At 42.7% G+C, this 26,211-nt stretch overlaps 1 protein-coding gene across 1 annotated transcript in view; it reads right to left on the bottom strand.

Annotated features, from left to right (window-relative positions):
- Positions 1-1,097: 1,097 nt before the first annotated feature.
- The window catches only part of efnb2a (ephrin-B2a), a 33,794-nt gene continuing 8,680 nt past the window's right edge, over positions 1,098-26,211 (bottom strand). The window contains exons 2-5 of the mRNA XM_049729160.2: positions 20,200-20,483; positions 6,003-6,095; positions 4,780-4,890; positions 1,098-3,494 (exon numbers count right to left, since the gene is read on the bottom strand). Of these exons, the coding sequence (XP_049585117.1) occupies positions 3,088-3,494; positions 4,780-4,890; positions 6,003-6,095; positions 20,200-20,483 (895 nt within the window). The 3' untranslated portion in view covers positions 1,098-3,087. The remainder of the gene's footprint in view (positions 3,495-4,779; positions 4,891-6,002; positions 6,096-20,199; positions 20,484-26,211) is intronic.

Genomic DNA, 26,211 nt, shown 5'->3' with positions numbered 1-26,211 from the left:
TTTACAGTTTCTTACCTACAGAAGAGTGGTGCAAAATTTCTGAGTCAAGTGACCAAGGGGTGATCAAACGAGCAAGGCATTTTACAGGAACATAACGTACTTTTCCTCTCCGACTTAATAAGACTCTCTGACAGCCCATCTATGACATTTAATCACATTCATACCAAATCAGGTCAATGTTTGAAGAGTGTTATTCAAGTGAAGGCCAAGAAAATGACGCCAGATAAAAAAAACAACTAATAGGATTGTCATATTCTGCTGCAGGTGCACAGAAACTTAAGACATTTTTTGTTATGTCTTTTTTCATCTTTTACAAAATATCTGTTCAGATGTCATACAATTTTAATTGTTAATTTTTTTTCACAGCTAAACAGTTGCACAACAATAAAACAAAAAAGAGTTTAAATAATATGCAGGGAATAAAACTAACAGCAGGCTTGTTGACACTGTTGTTTTACAGTATGCCATTTGAAATGTCTTTCAGTGGTTAAGAACACTTCCCATAGGTGTTTTCATAGTGTGTGTGTGTGCGTGCGCGCGCGCGCGTGTGTGTGTGTGTGTGCGTGCGTGCGTGCGTGCATGTGTGTGTGTGTATATATATATATATATATATATATATATATATCCATCCATCCATCCATTTTCTGAACCGCTTAGTCCCCACGGGGGTCGCGGGCGTGCTGGAGCCTATCCCAGCAGTCATCGGGCAGTAGGCGGGGGACACCCTGAACTGGTTGCCAGCCAATCGCAGGGCACACAGAGACAGACAACCAATCGCACTCGCACTCACACCTAGGGACAATTTGGAGTCTTCAATCGGCCTACCAAGCATGTTTTTGGAATGTGGGAGGAAACCGGAGTGCCCGGAGAAAACCCACGCGGGCCCGGGGAGAACATGCAAACTCCACACAGGGAGGGCCGGAGGTGGAATCGAACCCGCACCCTCCTAACTGTGAGGCGGACGTGCTACCCAGTGCGCCACCGAGCCGCCTTATATATATATATATATATATATATATATATATATATAATATATATATATATATGTGTGTGTCAGAATTGATTACAAAAATAAATAACAGTTGCATATTCGCTGATTTTGTAGCCTCTTAGAGGCACAAACCTCATTATACTAGGCTTGGCTTTTCGGTGAAATTTGATGTGATTCATGAGGAAGATGGGGCACTATACACTTCGAAAAGAGACATGATTGTGAGCTGAAGATTTGTGGAATCACTGAAACATGAATAATTGAATAGTCACACACATACAGATGCAAAGATGAGATGAAGGATGTGTGTGCGGAAATTAGGGGCACTGGGTGTTCATGACATACAGTATATGCTACGCTGAGCGAGTAAGAGAGACAGCTACTCTGCTCTATAAGAGCCAAGGGTCCCAATTCCCTCACATGGCCCTGCTTCCCCTGGAGATCTTAAGAAATTGCAGGACTTGAAGCATATCAAATAATAAAATATCTAGGTTGCATAATGTGCACGTATACCTTAATACTGTATATTATTACCTCTTGCCATGCCAACATCAGTCTGTGCTCTATGTGTCTATAATAAATAAAATCTCATCTATATTTTTCATGATGTATACTTTGTAAAACTTAATTTTAAAGCCCTAAGACATGGAAATTACGATGCTGAAAGAACAGTGGATGAGTATGTCCCTGCTTTAAAAAACAAACCGTGAGCACTGGCCAAACTTAATTGGGCTTGAGATGCCCTGTCTTCAGATGTTTAGAGTAAACGTTACAGTACCTAGAGCTGTTTTACGCAGCTAAGATAACCTCTGCCTTTCTTCACCTGATCTAAAAAAAAATAATTAAAAAAAACGACACTAAGGCAAATTGGATTTCTTATTGCCCTAAACAATTTCCCATTTAAAGCCCAGGTTTCGGGGAGCTGAGGTGAGTAGTTACTATTAACACTGCCAGGATACAGCTTATCTCAAATCTTTCTTTTTCATTGTCCATCTCTGGATTGCTATGAAGAGTGCAGGTACCAAAACAGGGTTAAAAGTGCTGCTCTCTTTTTTTACAAAGTCCTCCACTCTTCAGGCATGTCTTTTAATAGACTTGTCACACAATCATCCTCAATATCATCCTATCATCTTGAACACTTGCGACTCCACTTGTCTTTGAATGTTACATAAAAAAATGATGTGCTGAGAAAGGATGAATTAAACTCCTATTTGCACAAAGCTACACCAGGATATCAAAGCCACACATAATCAAATCAAATGTACATAGGATACACACTGGATACAACCTTCAAGTAACATGAAAGAAGAATTTGGTGAGAACGGATCTATGAATTGGGACAAATGGTGTATCCACAAAAAAGAAAATGTTGAAATTGACAGATGTGCGTAGTAGTGGGTGGGCTGACAGGGTGTTTGGGTGATATCTGCAAGTCAGTCAGCAACGTCCCAGAGAGGATGGTTATAAAATGTTTCCCCCTTTCCTTGTTCGCCTGGGGAATCAAATTGTCATTCAAGCCAGCGAACATCAAGGGTGGGCAGCCACTTTGTAAGTTCATGGTCAGCCTAATTCTTCTCTGATACCTTTCTTCCAGGCTCAAATCTATGCCTCTTTCCAGCTAATTTTATTTTTCCAACCGCCAGTCTCTATGATGAATCTTTCACATCCATTTAGTCGTCTCTCCTTTCCATGACAGCAAAATAAAAATAACACTTGCATCTCTCAAACCTCTTGGACCTCACATATGAAGCTCCCGAACATGCAAGCCACTTGTGCACAAACCAGAAAAGGGAGAAAGTTTGGACAAAGATACACTCCATTTTTCCTTTTCCTATTGCCCATAGCCACGAAGTAGCAGCAGCAGCAGCAATTTCTCAGGTCTCTGCCAATCCCTGTCAAACTCGCTGTGAACATATCAGAGGAAGTAGGTATAATCTAAAGTTGACAATGAAAATATTGAAGAAATATTGGAGAAGACTTGGCAGAATGAAAGAAGAAGGGTGAGGGAGTTTGTTTGCAGGCATGGGGGCTGTGCTAGCTGAAACCATGAACACGCACAGTGATCCAGTAAGTCTCGTGTTTTTCAACGTTCCTCTTCAAACTTTATAATATATGTTGGCAGGGCTCTGCGGTGGCATCTCTTGAACTATGTATACCGGGTGGCCGTAATCGCCACTGACCTTCTCGTAGTGGGGGCAAAAGACACTGTCTGCAGTCCTGAGCGGGATGATGATGTCGCTGGGCTCGGAGCCATTATTGTTTCCACCACTGCCACTTCGCTTAGGCGTGGCCAGCGTGCTCAGAGACAACGTAGCTGCATGCTGTGGAGAGTGCTTACGGTGACGTCGCCGGTACTTGAGAAGCAGCAGCACCAGCATGATGATGATGATGATAAAGATGACACTGCCTGAGGCAATGCTGACAAAGATGGCCACCCCAGAACCGATGATATTGGATGACTTCCCGCCTGTGTTGTTTGCATCGCTTTCTCTGGATGCTGCACCTGCCAAACATAAAAAAAAGTCATGAGGGTCTAAATGACAAAAGAAATTATTCATCCATTCAAAATATGTGTCCATCATATGTTACTTATGCGGCTATTTTGAGAAGTTTTGTGTTTTAATGTGAAATGCAAATGTGCCATTGCAAAGGACAAAGATGAAAACTGTTGAAACTGAGATGAACAATAAGAACAACAAAGACACTGCATTCGTGTACCAACATTAATAGAATTGTGAATTGTGTTACTTGGTTGTGTTTGCAATTCCCAAAATTTAGACGTAGCGAATGCTTTCACTGAAAAAAACAGGGAGAGGAGCCCTCATTTTCAACATTCTTTTCATAATGTATCCTCCAAAGAGATAAATGACAGCACAGTGAGTAGAGTACGAGAAAAGGAGTAAGTAATAAAACTTATATTGAAGGCTTTTCTATGAAGATTAAATTCAATTAGTCATCATTTGCATACAATCTATGTAGACGGTTACCTTAAAACTAGGACAAAAGATGGCACTAAGATGTGCACAGCACAATTTTAAACTAACAGCCCAGGGGGTAAAAAATAAAAAAAAGATCCTTTTCTTGTTTTTTTTATGAACTTCTAAATGGAAATGGTTTACATCCATTACTGAAGTCATGATGTTCTCAGGTGCTACCTGGCTATCTATGCTTTCTGCTGATCTTTTGAGGCCTAAAAGTAATCCATCAGCGGTCGTACTGAGGTAAGAGCTGATACAAGATGGCAGGCAGCCCAAAGCAAGGACCCTTGTGCTGTTGTACAAGGAGATTATACTACCTCATACACTCTGCTCTAATGCCCATATGCTCATTGTAGCACCTGACACAAAACGGAATTTTTTTATGATACCACAGAATATATTATGCAGGGGAATAAACTAGTTAAAGCAAAGCATTCTCCTAGGAATTTTAAATAAAATTCAAAAGAAATTTCTGATGCGTTGCATGCGGATATGTTCAGCTTGCTTTTGTTCAAAAAATTGTTTTATGAGAATGGAGCTGGGTTAAAAAGATGGCACACGATCATTTTCCTGAAAATGTCACTCCAATGATGGATTAAATGGAGTGGACCAGCATAATGATGACTTTGAAGTCCTTGAGAGTGGAGAGGCCAGAGATGCCTATCACGTTAATGGCTAACATTCAATTACAGACTGATTAATTGGTGTCCTTTCTTTCCAGGCCTTCCTCTGTAATGCCAAATTGTTTCAATGAATCCTCCACTCAGTTACCACTTTCGCAGCATTTAAAATGACAGCATATGATCTCACCTGGCTTCTCTAGCACTTCATTATTTTTGTGGGTGTCCTTGCTGTCTGGGTGCTTAGGAGAGTATGGAACCCTGGTGGGTTTATCTTTGGATGAAACAGGGTCAGTAGGATCTGAGAAAACACAAGATAACATTTTTGAATTGTAAGGACACAGTTTTCAAGTTAAACAAGTATTTCCATCTAAGTCAAAATTACATCAACAATACATTATGATAAAAAAAAATCATATTACAATAGTACTGTAGATCACAATAACGAGGGGTGAAAACCACCACCGTGGTTTTAAGGATCTACATAGCACAGCAATGTAATTCAGGATTCCGCTCACAAACAAGTAAGTTAGATTGTAAATGATTCATAGGTGTGAATTATTGTTTGGCAAAATGTATATATTACGATTGGCTAGCGGCACAGACAATTGCTGATCCTTTAGCATAGGTTAGTGATAGAGGCTAATTGGGTGTTGTAGGAATGGAACTATAACTATTTAAGCTATTTTCAACACGGAACCTGAAGAAACTGTCAGCCTCAGGAAACTGCAACACTAGAAGTCATCTAAGCAACTGATTCATGACTAGTAGTAGAGTGTCCGCCCTGAGACTGGAAGGTTGTGGGTTCAAACCACAGCCGGGTCATACAAAAGACTATAAAAATGGGACCCATTGCCTCCCTGCTTGGCACTCAGCATTAAGGGTTGGAATTGGGGGGTTAGATCACCAAATGATTCCCGAGTGCGGCACCGCTGCTGCTCACTGCTCCCCTCTCCCCCAGGGGATGGTTCAAAATCACATGGGGATGGGTTAAATGCAGAGGACAAATTTCACCACACCCAGATGTGTGTGTGTGACGATGATCATTGGGACTTTAACTTTAATTACCGTATTGATTCAGAATAGAACTTCCTTTTATAGTTGTGCTATCTTGTGTGGTGCTTGTGATAACAGTTTGTGTCCATCTACGCGAGAATTAGTTACATGTGCTCTAAAGTGCAGATGTTTTCACTAGATGTAAGCTTGCTCAATTGTTTGAATATGCGCAAAACCTTGTCTTCATTATATCCCTTCCTCCCAACCCAGATGTCACAAAGACAATGACCCTCCACTGTTTCTTGTGACCTTATCAAGACATTACATTTGTTGAATGTTGCACGAATTTTCACATTACATGAGCACTGTGTTGTGACTGCTCATTCCTTACTCTATCTCTGATTTACTTATACTCACTTTGTCCCACTCTCATGATCATCTTCATGGACTTGGTCTTGCATACTCCCCCCTCTTGGTTGTCGATGCCTTCCATCGTGCCATTTGATGTAGCTACAGCACAAAGAGAGATAGAGGAAAAAGTGACAATTGTCACTGCAATCATCTGGTTGGGAAAAACTTATTCTGGTGGCCTGTAGACATTATAGTCTATGCCTCAGGCTTACTACTTTGTGGGGGAAACAATCAGTTCAGAAAGACAATAGAAGGTGTAAAATCTTTCTGTTAAGGTACAAAATTATTCAATTAACTTCAGTAATTGTGCCTTGTCAAGTATAGTTTTGCTTATCTTACACACTTCCCAAAATCACACAGACACACACCCGCATGCACACACACGCACACACAAACACACACACACACACACATACACGTACATGCACGTACATGCACGCACACACGCACACACGCACACACACACACACACACACACACACACACACACACACACACGCACACACACACACACACACACACACACACACACACACACACACACACACACACACAAGCGCCTCCCCCAGCAATTACACACGTACACACATTCATACAATACGAAACTTATAAGAATATTGACAACAGGCTGGGTTCAGAGAGGAAGCGTGATCATAGGAAGGAATCATAGGAGCCATGTGCATCGAGACCAGCACATCACCCACAGACCCCAGGGCGCCGCCAAGGTGCCCAGAGAAGGTGTGGGGCAAAAATCCAACCCACACCGGCTCACACAGGGCAACGCCAAGGCAGCCACAGGCAACCGCCGCTTCCGGGGCAGCAGACTCCTTTAGAGGAACAATGGAAGAAGAAAGCTTGATAAAAGTGGATAAATAAATAATACTAGTTGTACAATACTAAACTACTACAATACTAAATAAATATTTGCTAAGAATAAAATTTGTGGGTGGATTGATAGATTGTCACCTGCCACCCGGCCTCCCATTTCTATTGACGTCAACCGGTCACAGCCAAGCTCACACTCTCAAGTCAGTCACCTGCACCTGACTTCGCTTGTTTTGGAACATTACTTAAACCCTGAGCCCTCCACACTCGGTGTCAGTCTGTCCTGTGATGCCACTTGTTTGCTCACTGCGCTTTACCCGTCTGACTCCTGTTGCTAACCTTGCCCGTTTACTGGCCCATCTGCCGCCCGCCCTGACCACTTGCCCATTTATGACGTTCTGATCGCCGCCCGTCCCGACTGCCTGCTTGGCCTTGACCACGATTATCAACTGCGCTCTGCTGTTAACCCCTGCTAGGTTGGTTCCAGCTATCGGCCAGCTGTTCACGCCGTGGAGAGCGGCCCGTCCGGCACTGCCGCCCTTGCCCACCAGTCGCATTCTAACAACTTTGTCGCACCATCCCAGCCAGACCTCCAGCACTCCCCTTTCCCACACAACAATAAAGTCTGCATCGTACTGCATTTGGCTGTCCAGTATGATCTGTCGGATGGATGGATAAAAATATTAGTATCTACTAAAAGCTAAACTAAACAGGTAGATGTTGAGCCCGCTCTTCAAAACATGAACATTGTCGTTCGGCAAACTGTTTCAGAGGTAGGGGACACAGTGATGGAAAAACACCTCGCCAACACCAGTCCATGACTTGGAACACTCTGCAGGAGGATTGCAGGGACAGCGAGAGTTCATAAAGTACAAGCAATTCTGAAAGATAAGAAGGTCCAAGACCAGACCCGGGCAAAATACGGCCCGCGGGCCAATGTAATCAAATTACATTTGATTACAACTTAAAAAATAAAAATAAAAAATCTGTGTCGTACATGCAATACAACTGTACTGCTTTTATTTTGAAAGGCGCTGCACTTCCATGTAGCGTGCGTGCATGTGAGCTGTGCGTGTAGGTGAACAGCGCGAAGTAATGCTGCCCTCAAAATGTGTGCTGGCGCGAAGAAAAGAAAAGTTGACGAGTGCCGTGTTTTCAACAAGACATGGACTGCCAAGTATTTCTTTACACAACTGAAAGGTAAAGCCGTGTGCCTGGTTTGTGGCACACAGGTCGCTGTGTTTAAAGAATATAATTTGAGTCGCCACTCCACGACCAAGCATGAGGAAAAATTCAGAAATCTGTCTAATAAAGAGCGCGCAACAGAGGCTGATGCATTGCTAGTAAAACTGCAAGCCCAACAAGGACTTTTCATCAAACTTCATACCCACAGAGATACAGCAGTCAGGACAAGTTTTGTCATTTCCCGCAAAATTGCCAGAAAAAGTAAGCCGTTTACTGACGGAGAGTTTATTAAGGAGTGCTTATTGGACTCTGTTGCACTGATATGCCCGGAGAAAAAGAGCGCATTTGAGAATGTGTCACTCTCCCGACGTACCATAACAAGGCGGGTTGAGGACACATTGATATGTTTCTATAAATGTGTTGTAATTCATTTGAGGAAAAGTTAAAGAAGTTAAGAATAAATTGTACTGATTAATGATTTTTTTTATTTGACCTATACACCACAATTTCACATAGCCTAATATAAATATAAACAGAATAATTGTAGTCTTCTAATCACCAGTACCAGCTATTTAAAATAAATAATTTAGTGCATATTACAATGGAATAAAGTTGAGCGGGTTTAAATTATCGTTGGTGTGGCCCTCTGACATAACTCAGGTTTTTCATGTGGCCCCTTGTAAAAATTAATTGCCCACCCCTGTCCAAGACCATCAAGACACAAACAATTCGAAGAAAAATTGCACTTGGGAAGTTGATTTGCAATAAAACAACCCAACAAGTTGGGTCAATTTTGGACCGATTAAATTTATTGAGCTTGATGCCCATTGCAATATTTGGCAGAATATAATTTGGTTATTTAATTAATCAGCTGATTAAAATATATATATATATATATAATTAATCAAAACTTTCCTTTTGGTCCATTTATGCTACAAAGAAAAATTAGCCATTTATTTTTTTTTATATTTTTTTTTTCTCCCGGCATGAGGGGGTTTGAATGGCTATTTCTGTCTTATGTTGTAATGTGTCAATATGTAATGTGTAAACGACCAGCGGAACAATTGCTTTGGCCTTAATCACTATGATTCAAGTCAAGTCAAGTCAAGTTTATTTGTATAGCCCTAAATCACAAACACATAGCCAAAAATTGACAATTATTCTCAAAGCATCCCCTGATCTTGGGCGGCTCGGTGGCGCACTGGGTAGCACGTCCGCCTCACAGTTAGGAGGGTGCGGGTTCGATTCCACCTCCGGCCCTCCCTGTGTGGAGTTTGCATGTTCTCCCCGGGCCCGCGTGGGTTTTCTCCGGGCACTCCGGTTTCCTCCCACATTCCAAAAACATGCTTGGTAGGCCGATTGAAGACTCCAAATTGTCCCTAGGTGTGAGTGTGAGTGAGATTGGTTGTCTGTCTCTGTGTGCCCTGCGATTGGCTGGCAACCAGTTCAGGGTGTCCCCCGCCTACTGCCCGATGACGGCTGGGATAGGCTCCAGCACGCCCGCGACCCCCGTGGGGACTAAGCGGTTCAGAAAATGGATGGATGGATGGATGGCATCCCCTGATCTTAAGCTCCCAAAAGGGCAAGGAAAAACTCAAAAAAAACCCTACCAGGGGAAAATGAGAAACCTTGAGAAGGGACCACAGATGGAAGGATCCCCCTTTCAGGATCACCAGGTTGTAATGGATGCAGAGAGGGCACAAGTAATACATATTATGAAAATCAATGAAAAAATGGATGTCGGAGGTGCCCTCGATTGTCCTGGCAGTGTCTTCAAGGAGGTTGAGCTGCAGTTTCTTCATTTTGAATTGGTCCCCGAGAATCCAGCTAGCCGCTATCAGCTTTTGCGCCACCTAACCCCCTCCCCAGCCAGGGAGGGGGTGGGCAGAGAGAACAAAACAAACTCCGGCCGAATCGGCCACTACAAGTTAGTTAAAGGCCATCTCATAGAAATGTGTCTTCAAACGTGTCTTAAATGTTTCTACTGAGGTAGTAGTTCTAATATCCATTGGTAGGGCATTCCAAAGCTCTGGATGATGGTTTCAAGACCCTAAAGTTCATGGTCTGTTTACTTTTATCTAGTATGCTGGCTCTAGCAGCTGCTAAGTAGGACTGCAGTTGCTTCGTGTTTTGAGTGAAATGGGGAAGAAGGAGGAAGGGGAGAACAGGGGGTGGGGAGTAGGGCTCATGGTCTATCAGGTCAGTAACATAGAGGCTAACGAGCTGCCAGGGCTTAGTGTCTTGGCTTCCTGCCAAGGCGCAGTGGCCTGCATTCACTACATCTGCCTCCACCAGACTCGGGAGGACCCAACCCCTCCCACCCCAACGCTTTCTAGTCCAAGATGATATTTTCTTTCCCCTCCTGTGAACACCTTAACTACTGCCTTACGAAGCCGTCAGCCCACCCCTCCCTATCAATTCTACTCCCATTTCTACCATTTTCTTACAAGAGCATTACACGGCAGATTCTTAAGAAAGATGCTGATCCAGACTGATTTTAAAAATCAAACTGTTTTCTGTCTCCATTTGCCTTTGTTTTTCTTCTCACATCTACTATTTTGATCTGACTGCGATGGGAGGAGACACAAAGAGGATGTTAACAAGGACTCCCTCACTCCTTCCATTCTCCCTCCTCTTACCCCATGCCTTTCTCACGAGCTGAACTCTGGCTTTCCCGTAGTGGCCATAAAGCACATTACAGACAAAGCTCCGTGATCGCTCGTGATCGTGAGTGTGCATGTGTGCGTGCGCGTGTGTGCGTTTGAGCGCGTGCACGTGTGTTTGTGTGTGTGAGTGCGACTGTGTATTATGTATTATAAAAGCAACACTGCTGACTTGTGAGTGACTAACACAGACAGCAAACTACGGCCCACGGGCCGAATTTGGCCCGCGGGGCCGTTTAATCAGGCCTGCTAAACCTGAATAAATTGTATTATTATACATTGTTTTGGGTCATTTTCCCTTCAATGACTGCATTTCCCCAGTAGATAGAGAAACGCCCGCCCGCGCATTTACTCCCGGAAGCCGTGTCTGCGCACTCACAATTGCGTGTACGTACTAAGTAGTAGGGACCCCGCGCACTCCGCTCTCTATTCCCATCAGTGCCGAATTTCGAGTGTGGGCTGTGACGTTAGCGTTCTCAAAATTCACGCACTGAGCATTCAGATACAGTTTTACACCAAAGATACCCACAAACCTTACTCTGGAAACCTTCCATCAAAATGAGTGGCCCAAGGAAAAGAAAGGTGGACACTGAGTGCTGAGTGTTTAAAAAGAGTTGACAACAAAATCCTTTTTTTGCTGAAGTTCAATCAATGTCGTTTTGTCTGATATGCCAAGAAACGGTTGCAAGGAGTACAATATTAGCCGTCACTTTGCTACGAAGCATGCTAACTACGCTAGGAGTCAACACATGAACAGCATGTGAGGTTGACAGCGGAGAGGTTGACAGCTAATTTGAAGACTCAGCAAAACTTTTTTCACCGACAAACTGCGGATCAAAAGTCAAGTACAGGTGCAAGTTTATGAAGCACCTTCTATTTTCGACTAATCTTAACTGTTAACGTTTTTAAGGCGGACTTTAAGGAAGTGTTTCCCGTTTCCTCACTTCTGCCACCGGGTGTTTGTGAGTTAAAGCTCTGCTCTGATTTTCAGTAAATCTGTCACCGTGTTGCCTTTTTGATTTCTTTATTAGTAATTTCTATATTAGTACTTTATTTAGATGTATTATTTCCCTGATTCTTCAAGATGATGTATTTGGTCAGAATGTTGGCCGTTTGATGTGATTTCACCTCAGATAAACATCTTTCATAAATCTGACCTGCAGATGCTGAAGTGATGGAACTGTTATTCTTAATAACAATGTATTTAATGAGAATCACTGATAGTTTTTTGGTGAAATATTTTTTTAATGCTGTTAATAAATGCATTTGTTTCCAAAAAGCGTTTTTTGAATATCCATGCTTTACTTCCCTACTAAAGGCCAAAACATTTTATGCAATGACCATTACATGTCGTTCATATTACTTCACACAAACACTACATCCATCTGCTCCTGGTTCGGCACCCCGGTCAGAACCCAATTCGACCCGCAAGTCAAAAAGTTTGCCCACCCCTGGACTAACACCATTAGGGCATGTTTTTACAGTTGTGTTTATAGCATGGTACATTGGTGCAGACAGGTGTGTGGCAATAATTGAGAAGAGAAAGACTATTTATGGTTTTACCAAAAGAAGGCCAAAAATGTTATTCTAATCTGATTTGCAACACATGGCAGGGAAAATCTCTTCAATTTGAGGGAATTTGAAACTTCTCTGGTCCTGTTACACGCAGAGTAATTGTGTTGTGCCAGGCAAGCTAGAGTAGGATTATAGCATAATTGTGGGGTTTCCATCCAAATGTTTCCAAATTTTAAGTGAATTTAGAGAAAATGCTCAAAATGAACATGTGACTTATTCAGGTTTCCATTTGTTATTATTTCATGAATGTTGAGAGGAGCTGGCGCCATGAGATGATGTCATATGAGAGCTGCCATAATAATAATAATAATGATAATATTAATAATAATAATAATTATTATTATTATTATTAGTAGTAGTAGTAGTAGTATAATTATAATAATACTCATAATAATTGTTATTATTATGATTATTATTATTATAATTTTTGTGTCCTTAATTAGCAATTTAACATGATTTTTGAGATGATGGGTTGGTGTTGTTATTTGTGACAAACTGTTTGCTGGGGATTCTTGTCACGTCTCGCCCCCAACTGCTCCACTGTGTGTCTGTCTTGGTTTCTGTCTGTGTGCTCGCCCCTCCCCTCCTGTGTGCCCATGATCAGTGTGATTGTTCCCACCTGCCTCTCGTTACCTGTCGTGTATAAAAGTCCTGTCTGCCCCTCTCTCCCTGTCGGATCATTGGTATTGGTTGGTTTTGGTTATGGTTTTGGTTGCTGTCGTTCGGTGTTGGCGTACTGTCTTGATGCCGTCATGTCCTGCTGTCTTCTTGTTTCACGTCCCGGTCAGTCAGTCAAGTTATTGTTTGTTAAGTCATGTCAGTTTGCCTTTTGAGTTGCTTCAATAAACCCTGGTCCAAGCTGCACTTGGTCGTCCTGCTCCATGCTACACCCGACCGTGACAATTCTGTCGCAGAGACCAGGAAGAATTTGGTCCGACATTGGCTTGTTGACCAACAATTCGACCAACCGACCAGCAGACGTCCGCCCTAATTTATTAAAACTTTCAATTTGGTTGGAAGTTTAGAGGTTGGAAATTATTCACGTTTTTGCATGCACACACAATGGTGAAAAAAGCTGTTGCTAGAAAAAGATGGCATCAGGAAAACTACGACAGCAGGTCTGAACAGGTAATGTTAAGTGACTTAAGTGCTCTCTTGGTATGTTATGCGGCCATAACACCAACAGCAACATGCAGTACAACCATATACACTTATTTTTGGTTGCATATTAACACGTCTACCATATTTAATGTCATTACTATTCTCTCTTTCATGCTGTTGAATATTATCCAATTTATTCTTTTATTAGTGTTATTGTTCCCTGTGACTGATTGGTTGGTGAACAGTCCAGACTATGGTCTGCCTTTCACCCAAATTCAGTTGAGATGGCTTCAACTCATCTCTGACTCTTAAAAAAATATTTGGTAATTTGTTGGCTGGATGGATAAATGGATGGATCTACTGTATTTTTCAGACTAAAAGTCGCTCCGGAGTACAAGTCGAATCGGCCATTTAATGCACAATAAAGAGGAAAAAAACATATATAAGTCGCACTAGAGTTTAAGTCGCATTTTGGGGGAAATTTATTTGAAAAAATCCAACACCAAGAACAGACATGAACCAGCAACAACAGGCTAAACGATACGGTATGCTAACGTGACATAAACACAAACGAGAAGCTGAGAACGGGCCTGACGTAACATTAACAGTGATTCAAATAACTATAACACGTTTATCAAACCATCTGTGTCACTCCAAATCATTAAATCCATCGAATTCTTCGTCCTTTGTGTAAACAACGCCGCGTGTGAGGCGCGCCGCTGACGTCAGTTGCAGTTCAAATTATTCCACAGGCCCATGTAACTAGATATAAACTATATATCAAATAACAGTAATACAAACAACAATTTTATCGAACCATCCGTGTCATTCCAAATCATTAAATCCATTGGAATCTTCGTCCTTTGTGTAAACACCGGCGCTTCTAACCCCGGAAGTGTGTGCGGTGCGCCACTGACGTCAGTTGCAGTTCAACTTATTCCACAGGCCCATATAACTACCGTATTTGCCGGTGTACAGGTCGACTCGGTGTATAAGTCGACCCCCTAAAATTCGACGGAAATTTACGATTTTATGATATATCCTTTGTATAAGTCGAGCTCAATTGTTGCATTATATTAAACTTCAAAATTCAATATGTGAAATTTATTGACGAAATGTGTTCAAATTCCGGGAGGCCGTGCGCATGCGGCTGTTTATAAGCACCGCGGAGGAGATCGCGGAGCCTCATTCGACTTCCAGCGGCCGGCGAGCTCGCGCACGCCGCCCGGCACCAACGGGAGGCCGGAAATAGCTCCAAGCCGAGCGGATCGGCACTTTATAAGCACCGGGGAGGAGATCGCGGAGCCTCATTCGACTTCCAGCGGCCGGCGAGCTCGCGCACCCGCCCGGCACATCCGGGAGGCCGTGCGCACGCGCCAAGTGGCCGAAAATAGCCCCCGCCGAGCGGATCGGCTGTTTATAAGCACCGCGGAGGAGATCACGGAGCCTCATTCGACTTCCAGCGGCCGGCGAGCTCGCGTACCCGCCCGGCACATCCGGGAGGCCGTGCGCACGCGCCAAGTGGCCGAAAATAGCCCCCGCCGAGACGATCGGCTGTTTATAAGCACCGCGGAGGAGATTGCTGAGCCTCATTCGACTTCCAGCGGGCCGCGCACTCGCGCACGCCGCCCGGCACATCCGGGAGGCCGTGCGCATGCGCCGAGTGGCCGAAAATAGCCCCCGCCGAGCGGATCGGCTGTTTATAAGCACCGCGGAGGAGATCGCGGAGCCTCATTCGACTTCCAGCGGGCCGCGCACTCGCGCACGCCGCCCGGCACATCCGGGAGGCCGTGCGCACGCGCCGAGTGGCCGAAAATAGCCCCTGCCGAGCGGATGAGATGCATGAGAAACGGCCTTGGTTACCATCACATTTGAAGCGATGAATACGAAGTTAAATTTTATGACTCGGTGTATAAGTCGAGGTCGATTTTTTTCGGTCGATTTTGGATCGAAAAAGGTCGACCAATACACCGGCAAATACGGTATATATAAACTATATATCAAACTATAATATAAACCAGGGGTCCCCAACCCCCGGTCCGTGGACCGGTACGTGGGTCACTTGGTAACGGGCCGCCAAGCCGCACAGAAAAATTTATATATATTTTATCGATGATCAATTCAGGTCACGACGTTCATCCCGGTCATGTGACATGCTTCCCCAGTCGAGCCCGCAAAGCAAGCAAAAATGAGTAAAAATTTATTTTGAAAAATAATTAAACATTTGTGATTCTCTCCCAATTACATTCGTCGGTTCAGGTCAAGGTGCTCGTCTCGGTCACATGTCATGCCACCTCAGTCGAGCCCGCGAAGCAAGCAAATATGAACAAGAAACAGAGATGTTTGGAAAGCTTCTTCGGAAAGGGAAAAAAGTCCAATGAGGCTACAACTTCTAAGAAAAGGAAAGCTGCATTTAAAAGAAGGTTTCTAGAGTCCTACTTAAAATATGGATTTATCGCCACAGGTGACTGACGCACCAAGCCCACTCTGCATAATATGTGGCGACAGGCTAGCTCACAAGGCAATGAAGCCTTCAAAAGTGCTTCGGCACATGGAGCATCCTATATTAAAAGACAAACCTTAACCACTTCGGGTGTCATTGTCTCCGATTAGTACGCCTAGATGAGACCAGCTCGTTTCTGAGAAACAAGCTCAGTGCTCCCACTAATTCAACGTAATTGTGAGTTTTATTTTAATGTCGTTTATACTTGTTTTTATGCCAGTCATATCATTTTATTTCATCATATTTATATATTTATTATAAATCTATTATTTATCTATATAGATGTATTATTTATTTATATAAAAGCCGGTCCGCGAAAATATTTCTGACACGTAACCAACCGATCCACTGATATAAACAACAATTTTATCGAACCATCCATGTTATTCCACATCATTAAATCCATCGAAATCTTTGTCCTATGTGTCACTTAAAAAAAAAAAAAAGAAAGAAAGAAAAAACAGCTGTTGACTCCGGAACATAAGCCACTGACGTCAGACTTGTCGTCAGTTGCGGCTCCAATTATTCCATAGATCTACGTATATAACTATATTGTAGCGTTACCAAAGTACCAGGCAAGATGTGGGTTTGGTAACCGGCTCTTTATTTCAAAAAACAAGAGCTCAACATATGTGTGTGTGCTCCAAGCAAGCGCCCTGGATTTGTCAATTGCTGTATATGCTAATAATCACATAATCACAGTCTCAAATCCAATCATTTGAGATTTTTTCCACAGATCCACCACCAAATAAAATTTTGTTTAGATGGTTTAAGCCTGTATGTAGTTTGATAGTTTGATTTCCTTTCACTGCTATGCAGATGACAGATCTATGTCCCGCAGAGCAAAAAGGACATGTTCTCTGACATGGGAGAACTCAAAGCCTGGATGTCACTGAATTTCCTAAATTTCAATGAAGTTAAAACAGCAATTATGGTTTTTGGTCTCAGTGGCCCATGTACATCCCACCCTGTTGACCTGGGCTGCCTAGAGTCTTATCTTAAACCATTAGTCTTGAATTTTGGTTTTAAATTGGACAATAAATTTAAATTGGAATGCCAAATCACTGCTGTTGTCAAATCCATCTTATTTCATGTTAGGAGGTTGGCTGAGCCACCTTCTTTCTCAACAGCACTTAGAAATAGTGATCCATGCCTTCGTTATATCTCGACTAGACTGCACTCTAATGCACTCGACTTCGGAGTCAGCCAGTCATCCCTCAAGCGTCTCCAGTTTGTCCAAAATGCTGACACTCGCCTGATAACTGGAGCTCGTAGGAGGGAGCACATAACCCCAATTCTGGCCTCCCTCACTGGCTCCCAATACATTTTAGAGTGCATGTTATGATACTGCCATTTGGTTTCAAATCGTTAAATAGCCTTGCCCCAGCTAACCTCTCTAAGCTCCTCCACCCCTACCACCTGCCCGGTAAGGGCTGCAGACCAGATGCTCCTGCAAGTGCTGAAGACTCAGCGGAGCCTCAGAGGGGATCGAGCCTTTTCTGGTGCCGGTCCTTCCCTCCGGAATGACCTCCAGCTCGTTTCTGCATGGTATGTTAGACAAGCCCCCTCAACGTTCAACTTGTTTGAAGAGCCATTTTTATTATTAGGCTTTTGACTGACTTACTGTTCTGCTAGTATATGTTAATTTGTGTTTAATTGACTGTTTTCACTGTCTTTGTGATTGTCCCATTGCTATATGTGAAGTGCTTTGTTACAGCATCAGCTGTAGCAAAATGCGCAGTACAACAAAAGTTGCATTGTACTGATGATGAAACATTTAATTAGTGAAAATTCACGCGTGTGTGTTTCAATCAAACAATTATTTTCACTGGAATATGTTAACTATTTATTTCTGTCTGAAAAATACTGGATTTGCTGTCTATTGTTTTGCTTTTTTGTTGTTTTTAACCTCTGTCAATCGACTTCACTGTCTATTTCTCTTCACTGTCTATGTCTTTCACCTCTATCTCTATCATTCGCCATTTTTGCTCATGTAGCGTCATCTTTCATACAAGGCTCTGATCTTCAGGCGATGCTGCCACAAACTATCACATCAAATTCATTTGCTCCTAACTGGAGCAGCAAGCACAGCCACTTAAAGACACATTCACGGACACAGCCATGCATGAAAGCACATCGTGCACACTTGTAGGCACAGTGACAGAAATATCTGCAGACATAATGCTGCCTGTTGGACAGATGCAACACTACACGTGTCAAGCAGACGGCTCACACACACGCACGCATGCATGCCACGCTCGCACGCACGCACACGCACACACACATCCACACCCACACACACACGCACGCACGCACACACACACACACACACACACACATACACAAACACAAAAGACTCGATTTATTTTTAGCACAGGAAATAGACTTGAATGTCTGTCAAAAACACATTGAAAAAAACAGTGTGGATGTACTTGAATCAATTTGTTTGAATTGATTGTGTATCTTATCCATGTATTATAATTCTAGCCTTTGCACAGTTTATCAACATAAAGCAGCACTAATCCAATTGGTTGAGATCCAGATCTTTTGATTTGATGTGAGTTCCTTGGCAATTGAGAGAGGACATGGAGGATTAAACGCTGGTTAATTAATTATGTATCAAGTGCTCTCTCCTAAAGCCTAATCAAATCCTTGCAGTAAATCTTGAGTGTGAGCTACTGAGAATGGACATCACCAGTTCCCATCATGGTGCCGTACACTAAACGGAAACCAGGCAGAATATTTTGGCAAATACAAGACTAGGCACAAAAATGGGAACACTAGCTTCATCACACTTTACAATATTGTTCCCTTTCCCCATTAAGACCTCAATGTGGGATCTCCTGATGTACACCTCAAGCTACATCTTTGCGTATAGCGTAATTACTGTTGATAGGCAGAGGTTTGCATGGAATATAAAACCAGTTATTGAAAACCCTTTGTTTCACATTCAAACTGACCGATGCAGTTGGCAGATGTATTTTGTGTAACACTAGTGGAAATTGAAAATTATTCTTTGTTCATGCTGTGATAAAGCTGAGAAATATTATCTATGGCGAGGTAGAGCCAAGGGGATGTTTGTTGTTGCCATACTAAGCATACATCTGAACAGTGTGCACAGAGAAGCTGCTCCAGGCTGCACCCTAAGCATTGGGATGATATTCACCATCGCCTCACATCTGTTACGCTTCTACGTGTACATGTGACACATCTTTATCACTTACTCATTTAAATTCACCTTTATCTAAATTTAAACCTGCTACGTCATCTCTAATCCTAAACTGATTTTGTGGCAGAAATCCAGGCAGATCATTCTCGTAGAAGCATCAGACCTAAACGCCAATATTGACGCATCAATATTTAACCTCAACGTTTGGGTGAAGCAAGTTTGGGAGGAGGTAAGAAATGGGTAATTGAGCTTGTGGTCCTCTTAAATCTTTGAGCGCACACACAGACACACACACACACACACACACACACACGCACACACACACACACACACACACACACACACACACACACACACACACACACACGCACACACACGCACACACACGCACACACACGCACACACGCACACACACACACACACACACACACACACACATGCGCACACACACGCGCACACACACCCACACACCATTTTAGTTCAGCATCAGACATGATTGAATTGAGTGTGTCTGTGAAAAAGCTGACCGACAATGTCTCTAACTCTCACTTGCAAAACCATATAAGCTTAAGGCTCGATTTCATGAAGTTTGATGTATGTGACAATACAAATAGCACAACAAGGGACACTTGTTTGTTTTAAAGAAGCTTGCCAAAATTTGCACCTGAAGGAAATAGGTGCAAGCATTAGCCAGTTACTGCATGAGGTTTCTAAACTCACTTCTAGTTTAAATTGTACATTATAATTGGACACTGTTTGGATTATGTAGTATTTCCAGCAATTGTTTCCCTATCTGAACACAACATTTCTGATTCCCCTTCCTTCTGAAGAGTAAGAATTATTGCCTTCCTCAACAGTGACAGCACACAGCTGGCAGTGGCACAGCTTCACAGATGGTCTTATCTTCAATAAACCCCCATTTGCACAGCACAGATGGTTCAGTCCACCTCCCATATTACAACCCAGGAGGCCTTCACTAAACTCTGTCAAAATTTCCCTGAGGATGTTAGTACATCGCAGGTAATCAGCACCGTGGACTGGCCCTAAATATAATGTGGAACTATCAAGTAAATTACACACCCAAACAAACTGGATGAGACACTGTCGCTAAACTAATCTTAAGGGCAGTTAACATGAACAAACATTTAAAGAGATCACAGTGCATATATTACTGATACTTACAGATGATGTAATAGTCTTTTCCCCTGAAGAACTCCAAACCCCAAAGGTTGGGACTGAACTCCTGAAACTTGAGGGTGAACTTTACGTCCTGGTCAGGTTTGACACAGTTGAGCAGCGGTGTGTCAGCCTTGGTGATGGTGCAACTCTCTAGCTGCTCTCTGGGCACCATATATACCTTGTAATACTCCACTCCCTCACCGACCCCACCATCCACTCGAGGGCACACAATGTCCAATTTATCCCCAATCTGAGGGTAAAGTACCACACCTTGACCTGGCACAAATCTGAAAGAATAAAGAAAGGACAGAACCTCTTTATTTCACATCACCAGACATACATTGTGTATAGTATTTTGCAGTGTTTGTCGGACTTAAATTGTAAAAATCATCACCGTCAAATACCATTATTGTAATTAGTGACTATGTCCTGAATTTTCAATGACAAAGCATTATGGCAAAAGTTCTGGTAGGATTGGGCAAATGTGCAAGTGCAAATAAATTCACCCTCATTCACCCCTGATAAATGTAAGCAAATATGCATTTTATTCAACATTGTGGAAATATACGTGGACTAAACTACTTATATATATATATAAATATATATATATATATATATATAAATATATATATATGTATATATATATATATATATATATATATATATATATATATATATATATATATATATAAGTAAATGAGTGACAAGAAAGGCGTGTAAAAAACACATAAGTAATGGGAGGCAGGCACCAACAAAACTGAAAAAAAGAAAAGCCTTGGAATGTGAGGCAACATTTCAACAACAGCAACAGTCACAGGAACTCCTCGGCAGGAAGCCTGGAGGGCTTTGTCTGAGAGTGTAATTGAATTTCCCTAAATATTTCCCAAAAGTAAAATAATAGTGCCATTTAGTCCGGAGTATCGAGAAGCCCTACAGCATTCCAACAATACATATTGTCACGACTCGTCCCCGGTTGTTTTGTTATGTGTATGTTGCCGTGGTTTCTGTTTGAGTCGCCCCTCCCCTCCTGTGTTACCTCAATCAATATAACCACAGTCACCTGCCTCTTGCTACCTGTTTTGTATTTAAGTCCTGTCTGCCCCTCACTCCCTTGTCGGATCATTGATGTCTCCTGTCTCACGTCGCTGTCGGTCAGTTCCGTTTCAGTTATCCAGTCTGTCGGTCACTCCAGTTATTATGTTGTTGGTTGTGTTAGGTTGTTATGTTAGTTTGTCCGTCTGTTCCCCCTCATCCTCCCTTCCAACTACCTTTCCCCTCACTAAACCCTGGTCCAAACTGCATTTGGTCGCCCTGCTCCATCCCGATCCGTGACGCACATATTCTCGTCCACGTTATAAAATTCAGCTTGAATCTTTATTTGCTGTGTCCTCAGGTTAAATCAATCTAATCGGGAATGCTACCCACAGATGCTACTCTAAACAACTAAATGCACACATGCAAAAAATACATTTAAATAAATGATTGTCCTGTAAACATATTTATGGCCTTAAACACATTTTCAGCCGTGTGCATTAAAAGATGTATATGCGTCAGTCATTTTGCAGAATTAAATCAGCACACATAAGGAGATAATAACATTAGACCAGTGGTTCTTAACCTTGTTGGAGGTACCAAACCCTGCCAGTTTCATATCCGCATTCACCAAACCCCTCTTTAGTGAAAAATAAAAAAATAAAAATTCAAATTCAAGACATCAGGTGTGTTCGGACCTCCGCAGTGGAGGCTCTGCCGAAACCCTGAGACCGACTCACCAAACCCCAAGGGTTCGATCGAACCCAGTTTAAGGACCACTGCATTAGACATTAGGGCTGCTCAATTAATCAAATTTTAATCATAAACACAATTTTGGCTCCAGACGAGCTCATTCATCATCAACTCAATTCATATAATTGAGAACAAACGACTATAGGGGATATGCACGTGACGTCACAGATCGGCTGACGGTTTGTTTGGGTGGCAAAAAGTGGCGGACGCTGGGTGGCGCTAATAGGGCCAAGGCTGGATTGAGCTTTAGAGATACGTGTACTGGGGCATTTTTTTAGCATTTTATCGGTGGCAAATCGTGGCAGAATTGTTACGGTGCAACTTTGACCATAGGATGTGCCTAGACCAGAAAGGATAGCTGGGTGGCGGCGCTTCATAGGGCGGAACATGGTCGCAACAGCTCCAAGCTTTGGAAGCCAACTATCCATTCTTACATCTGCTCAGATCACTTTGCAGGAGGTACGTAATTTTGTTTTATTGACGTCAACATTCATCTGTGAGGTATTGCTTGGATAAGATTACTCCTTTTTCTTGGTGCTACTCGTCCATGACCTAAGGAATGCATAATTACACGGCTTCATTACAGTATGTTTGTCCAATTGCTAGTTACTAATAATTAGATTGTTCACATATCTACAATTATAAGTCAGATTTATCCATTGTCACTGGCGGATACACCCAAAGATCAGTTCGGCCCCACCTGAAACACCAAACTGGATCCGCCAGTTTCCATTTTTATATCAAGCTTGTCTGAAAAACACGAATGTTATATTTTTTCAACTTCTCAATGTATCTCTTACGGCTTTCTTGGTCCAACAGGACGAAATAATCACTCATGACACCCACCCAGGCCGCCATCCTCACGAGTCCAGTGGCAGCGGACAAGGCTTTTTGCCACTCAAACAAAAATGGCCGCCCCAATCTGTGACGTAAGTGCATATCGCCTATTTGGTGTTTCCGTTATGAGACGTGCATGCGCAACTCAACCGCGGTGCCCCGCGTGTGTGGAGAGTGGAGATCCAGGCCATATTTAATAGGCGGTGTTGTCTCTTAACGCGTTCAATGAACGGAGGTTCATGAACTCGTTCATATTTTGGATGAACGTGAACTGAACGTAGCGCATTTTTGCTCCGTGGACGTTTATGTGAACGCCCTCATTTTGGGGCCATTGAATAGTTTTGAAAGGCAATTTACAGTTCAACAATGCCAGGTTTTCGCTTCTAAGACTTCAAAATAAAGCCCAGCTAAACACACTGTAAATGAGGCTAAAATAGGCGGGGGAAAAGGCTTTGGCAACCCCGGTCACAACACCGGTCGCGATGACAGACGTGCCGCCATTTGATGAAAACTCATGTTGCGCGACAAACATTTTTGTAAAATATGGAATTCACCAAAATGTGACTAGGTTTTGGCCTGATGCCAGCAAGATAGGTATCAAGCACAAAAATATTCCTGCTGAAAACATTACTGCATGTGCTTTCATGTTTTTTTAAAATGATAAGTGACCAATATATTATTATTTGCCTTAAAGTTGGAATGGAATCAATATTTCTGAGACTTAGACTGTAACCATAAATGTACCTTGCCGAAGGTCATGAATGGATCATTTGATGCATTTAAACAAGAAAAAAGAATAATAATTGTCTACAGCAAAAAGATTGCAGATTATTTCTATTTGTATGTATTTTTAAACAGTTTTGTGAAATTATAGTCATCCATCCATCCATCCATCCATCCATCCATCCATCCATCCATCCATCCATCCATCTTCTTCCGCTTATCCGGGGTCGGGTCGCGGGAGCAGCAGCTTTAGGAGGAACTCCCAGACTTCCCTCTCCCCAGCGACTTCGTCCAACTCATCCAGGGGATCCCAAGGCGTTCACAGGCCAGCTGAGAGACATAGTCTCTCCAGCGCATCCTGGGTCGTCCACGGGGTCTCCTGCCGGAGGGACATGCCCGGAACATGCCCGGCGTCCAGGAGGCATCCTGGTGAGATGCCTGAGCCACCTCATCTGGCTCCTCTCTACGTGGAGGAGGAGCGGCTCTACTCCGAGTCTCTCCCGGATGACCGAGCTTCTCACCCTATCTCTAAGGGAGAGCCCGGACACCCTGCGGAGGAAACTCATTTCGGCCGCTTGTATCCAGGATCTTTCAGTAGCGACCTATAGCTCGTCAGCATAGGTGAGGGTAGGAGCGTAGATCAACCGGTATATTGAGAGCTTTGCCTTTTGGCTCAGCTCTCTCTTCACGACGAAGGACCGGTACAGAGTCCGACTTACTGCCAGAAATGCGGACCAAACTCTGGCATCGATGATACAGGGACCGAACCACCCCTATCAGTTGTCTCGGCACCCCGTACTCCCGAAGCACCCTCCACAGAACCTCCGAGGGACATGGTCGAACGCCTTCTCCAAGTCCACAAAACACATGTGGACTGGTTGAGCGAACTCCCATGCACCCTTGAGGATCCTGCTGAGGGTAGTATAAATTGTAAATTGTAGTCATTGTTGTCTTAATCTATGCGTCTGTATGTTTTTTAATGTTAAATAAAATTTAAAGTGCTGGGATGACCTTGCATATATCTTTGAACTTTGAATTAACTTCCTGAAAGAATGAAATTTCCTCAACTCCCAGACTGAACAGCAAAGCTTATCCTTTTTTTTTTTTTTTTTTACTACAAAAGCAGCCCCCGCAATGCAGCAGTCATCATGCATGGGACATGTGGCAAGGAAAGGACAATTCATAATTAAAAAACAACACATAATTAAATTGAAGGGGGGGGGGGGGGGTGAATCAATGCAGAATAATATGAAATACAAATTGTGATTCTTGCAATAACACTTGTTTTCCACACCTCTTCAGCACTGACATAGTATCTGTCACTTACAAAAGAACAGATGCACAACTTTACATCATTACAACATTATTTTCTCCTTCCCTCTCTAAAGAGTATGCATCATCTTTTTGTGGCTTCTGGCAATCGCATGGGCACGAGTACACATGTGCTTGCATGCTACATACACATGAAGAACGAATACAGTCAAGCACAACAGCTAAGTAGGCCGAGTGGATATTTTTCCTACCCTTGAGGACACACTCAGTGGCAAAGTAGTGATGGACACACTAGGACAAAAAGAGGCAGTATATTGGTATAAAAAATATATGAAAAATCCTACAGCTTAGATCTATGAGTTGCTTGACATGTGAAGCCTTTAACAAACATTGTTGAAAATCACAACATTCTCACATTACAGACCTGGATATCAATCAACATCCTGTGTACATGCACGAAGGGAAATGTCAAGATCTGTCACAGTTTGTTTCCTTGTTTTAATGTCATAGTCTGTGTGCTCGCCCCTCCCCTCCTGTGCTCACAATCTATGTAATCGCCATCACCTGCCTCTCGTTACCTGTCATGTATTTAAGCCCTGTCTGCGTGTCACTCCCTGTTGGATTGTTCTCGTCTGTCGTCTTCTTGTTTCTAGTCTCTAGTCTGTTCTGTTATTCACGTTCCTAGTCGAGCAACTATAGTTTGTCTTTTGAGTTCGTTCAATAAACCCTGGTCCAAACTGCATTTGGTCGCCCAGCTCCAATTGCTTCATGACAGGAAAAGGTCTTTGCTGATAAGACGTTTCATTGCAAACTTTTTGACAATCATTGGTGCTGTCAGACTCTTGCCCAGTTAGCATGAATGCTATCTTGGCAGGAAATAGGCAACATGCAAGAGATCAAACATTTCCAATGATAACGGAGAGAAGCTTAACACGCACACAGCAGACAAAAAAGAGCCAAAGAAAACTTCATTGTCTCATGCGCCCGTCTCTTTTTTTATCCTGTTTTTGTCATAGTCAAACAGGCTACTTCCTGTGTTATCTGAACAGCCCAAATATAAAAAAAAAACATTTCATAAACTTACAGAAAGATATAATGTGCAGCATTATACAAATATTCACAATGAAATAGTTAATAAGATTTTTCGGGGAGGGCAAAAAAGTCAATATATAACAACAATAAACAATGTAAAATTGTGAGATTGCGAGGTGTCACCAGTGATTCATTTGTTATGCACCTCCCTTATTGTGCAGCTGCTCCACCCTTGCCTGTTTTCTAAAACGTACCATTACTTCTCCATTATCTCATTTTTAACTCTTCCATACATTCACTTTGTTCTATTTCTAGGATGATTTCTGACTGTAGTAAGATATACATACCATCCATCCATCCATTTTC

Source organism: Syngnathus scovelli, chromosome 8 (genome assembly GCF_024217435.2).
Source record: "Syngnathus scovelli strain Florida chromosome 8, RoL_Ssco_1.2, whole genome shotgun sequence".
Classification (NCBI taxonomy): Eukaryota; Metazoa; Chordata; class Actinopteri; order Syngnathiformes; family Syngnathidae; genus Syngnathus; species Syngnathus scovelli.
The sequence above is the reverse complement of the archived record's forward strand: the minus strand, read 5'-3'. Positions and strand labels throughout refer to the sequence as shown.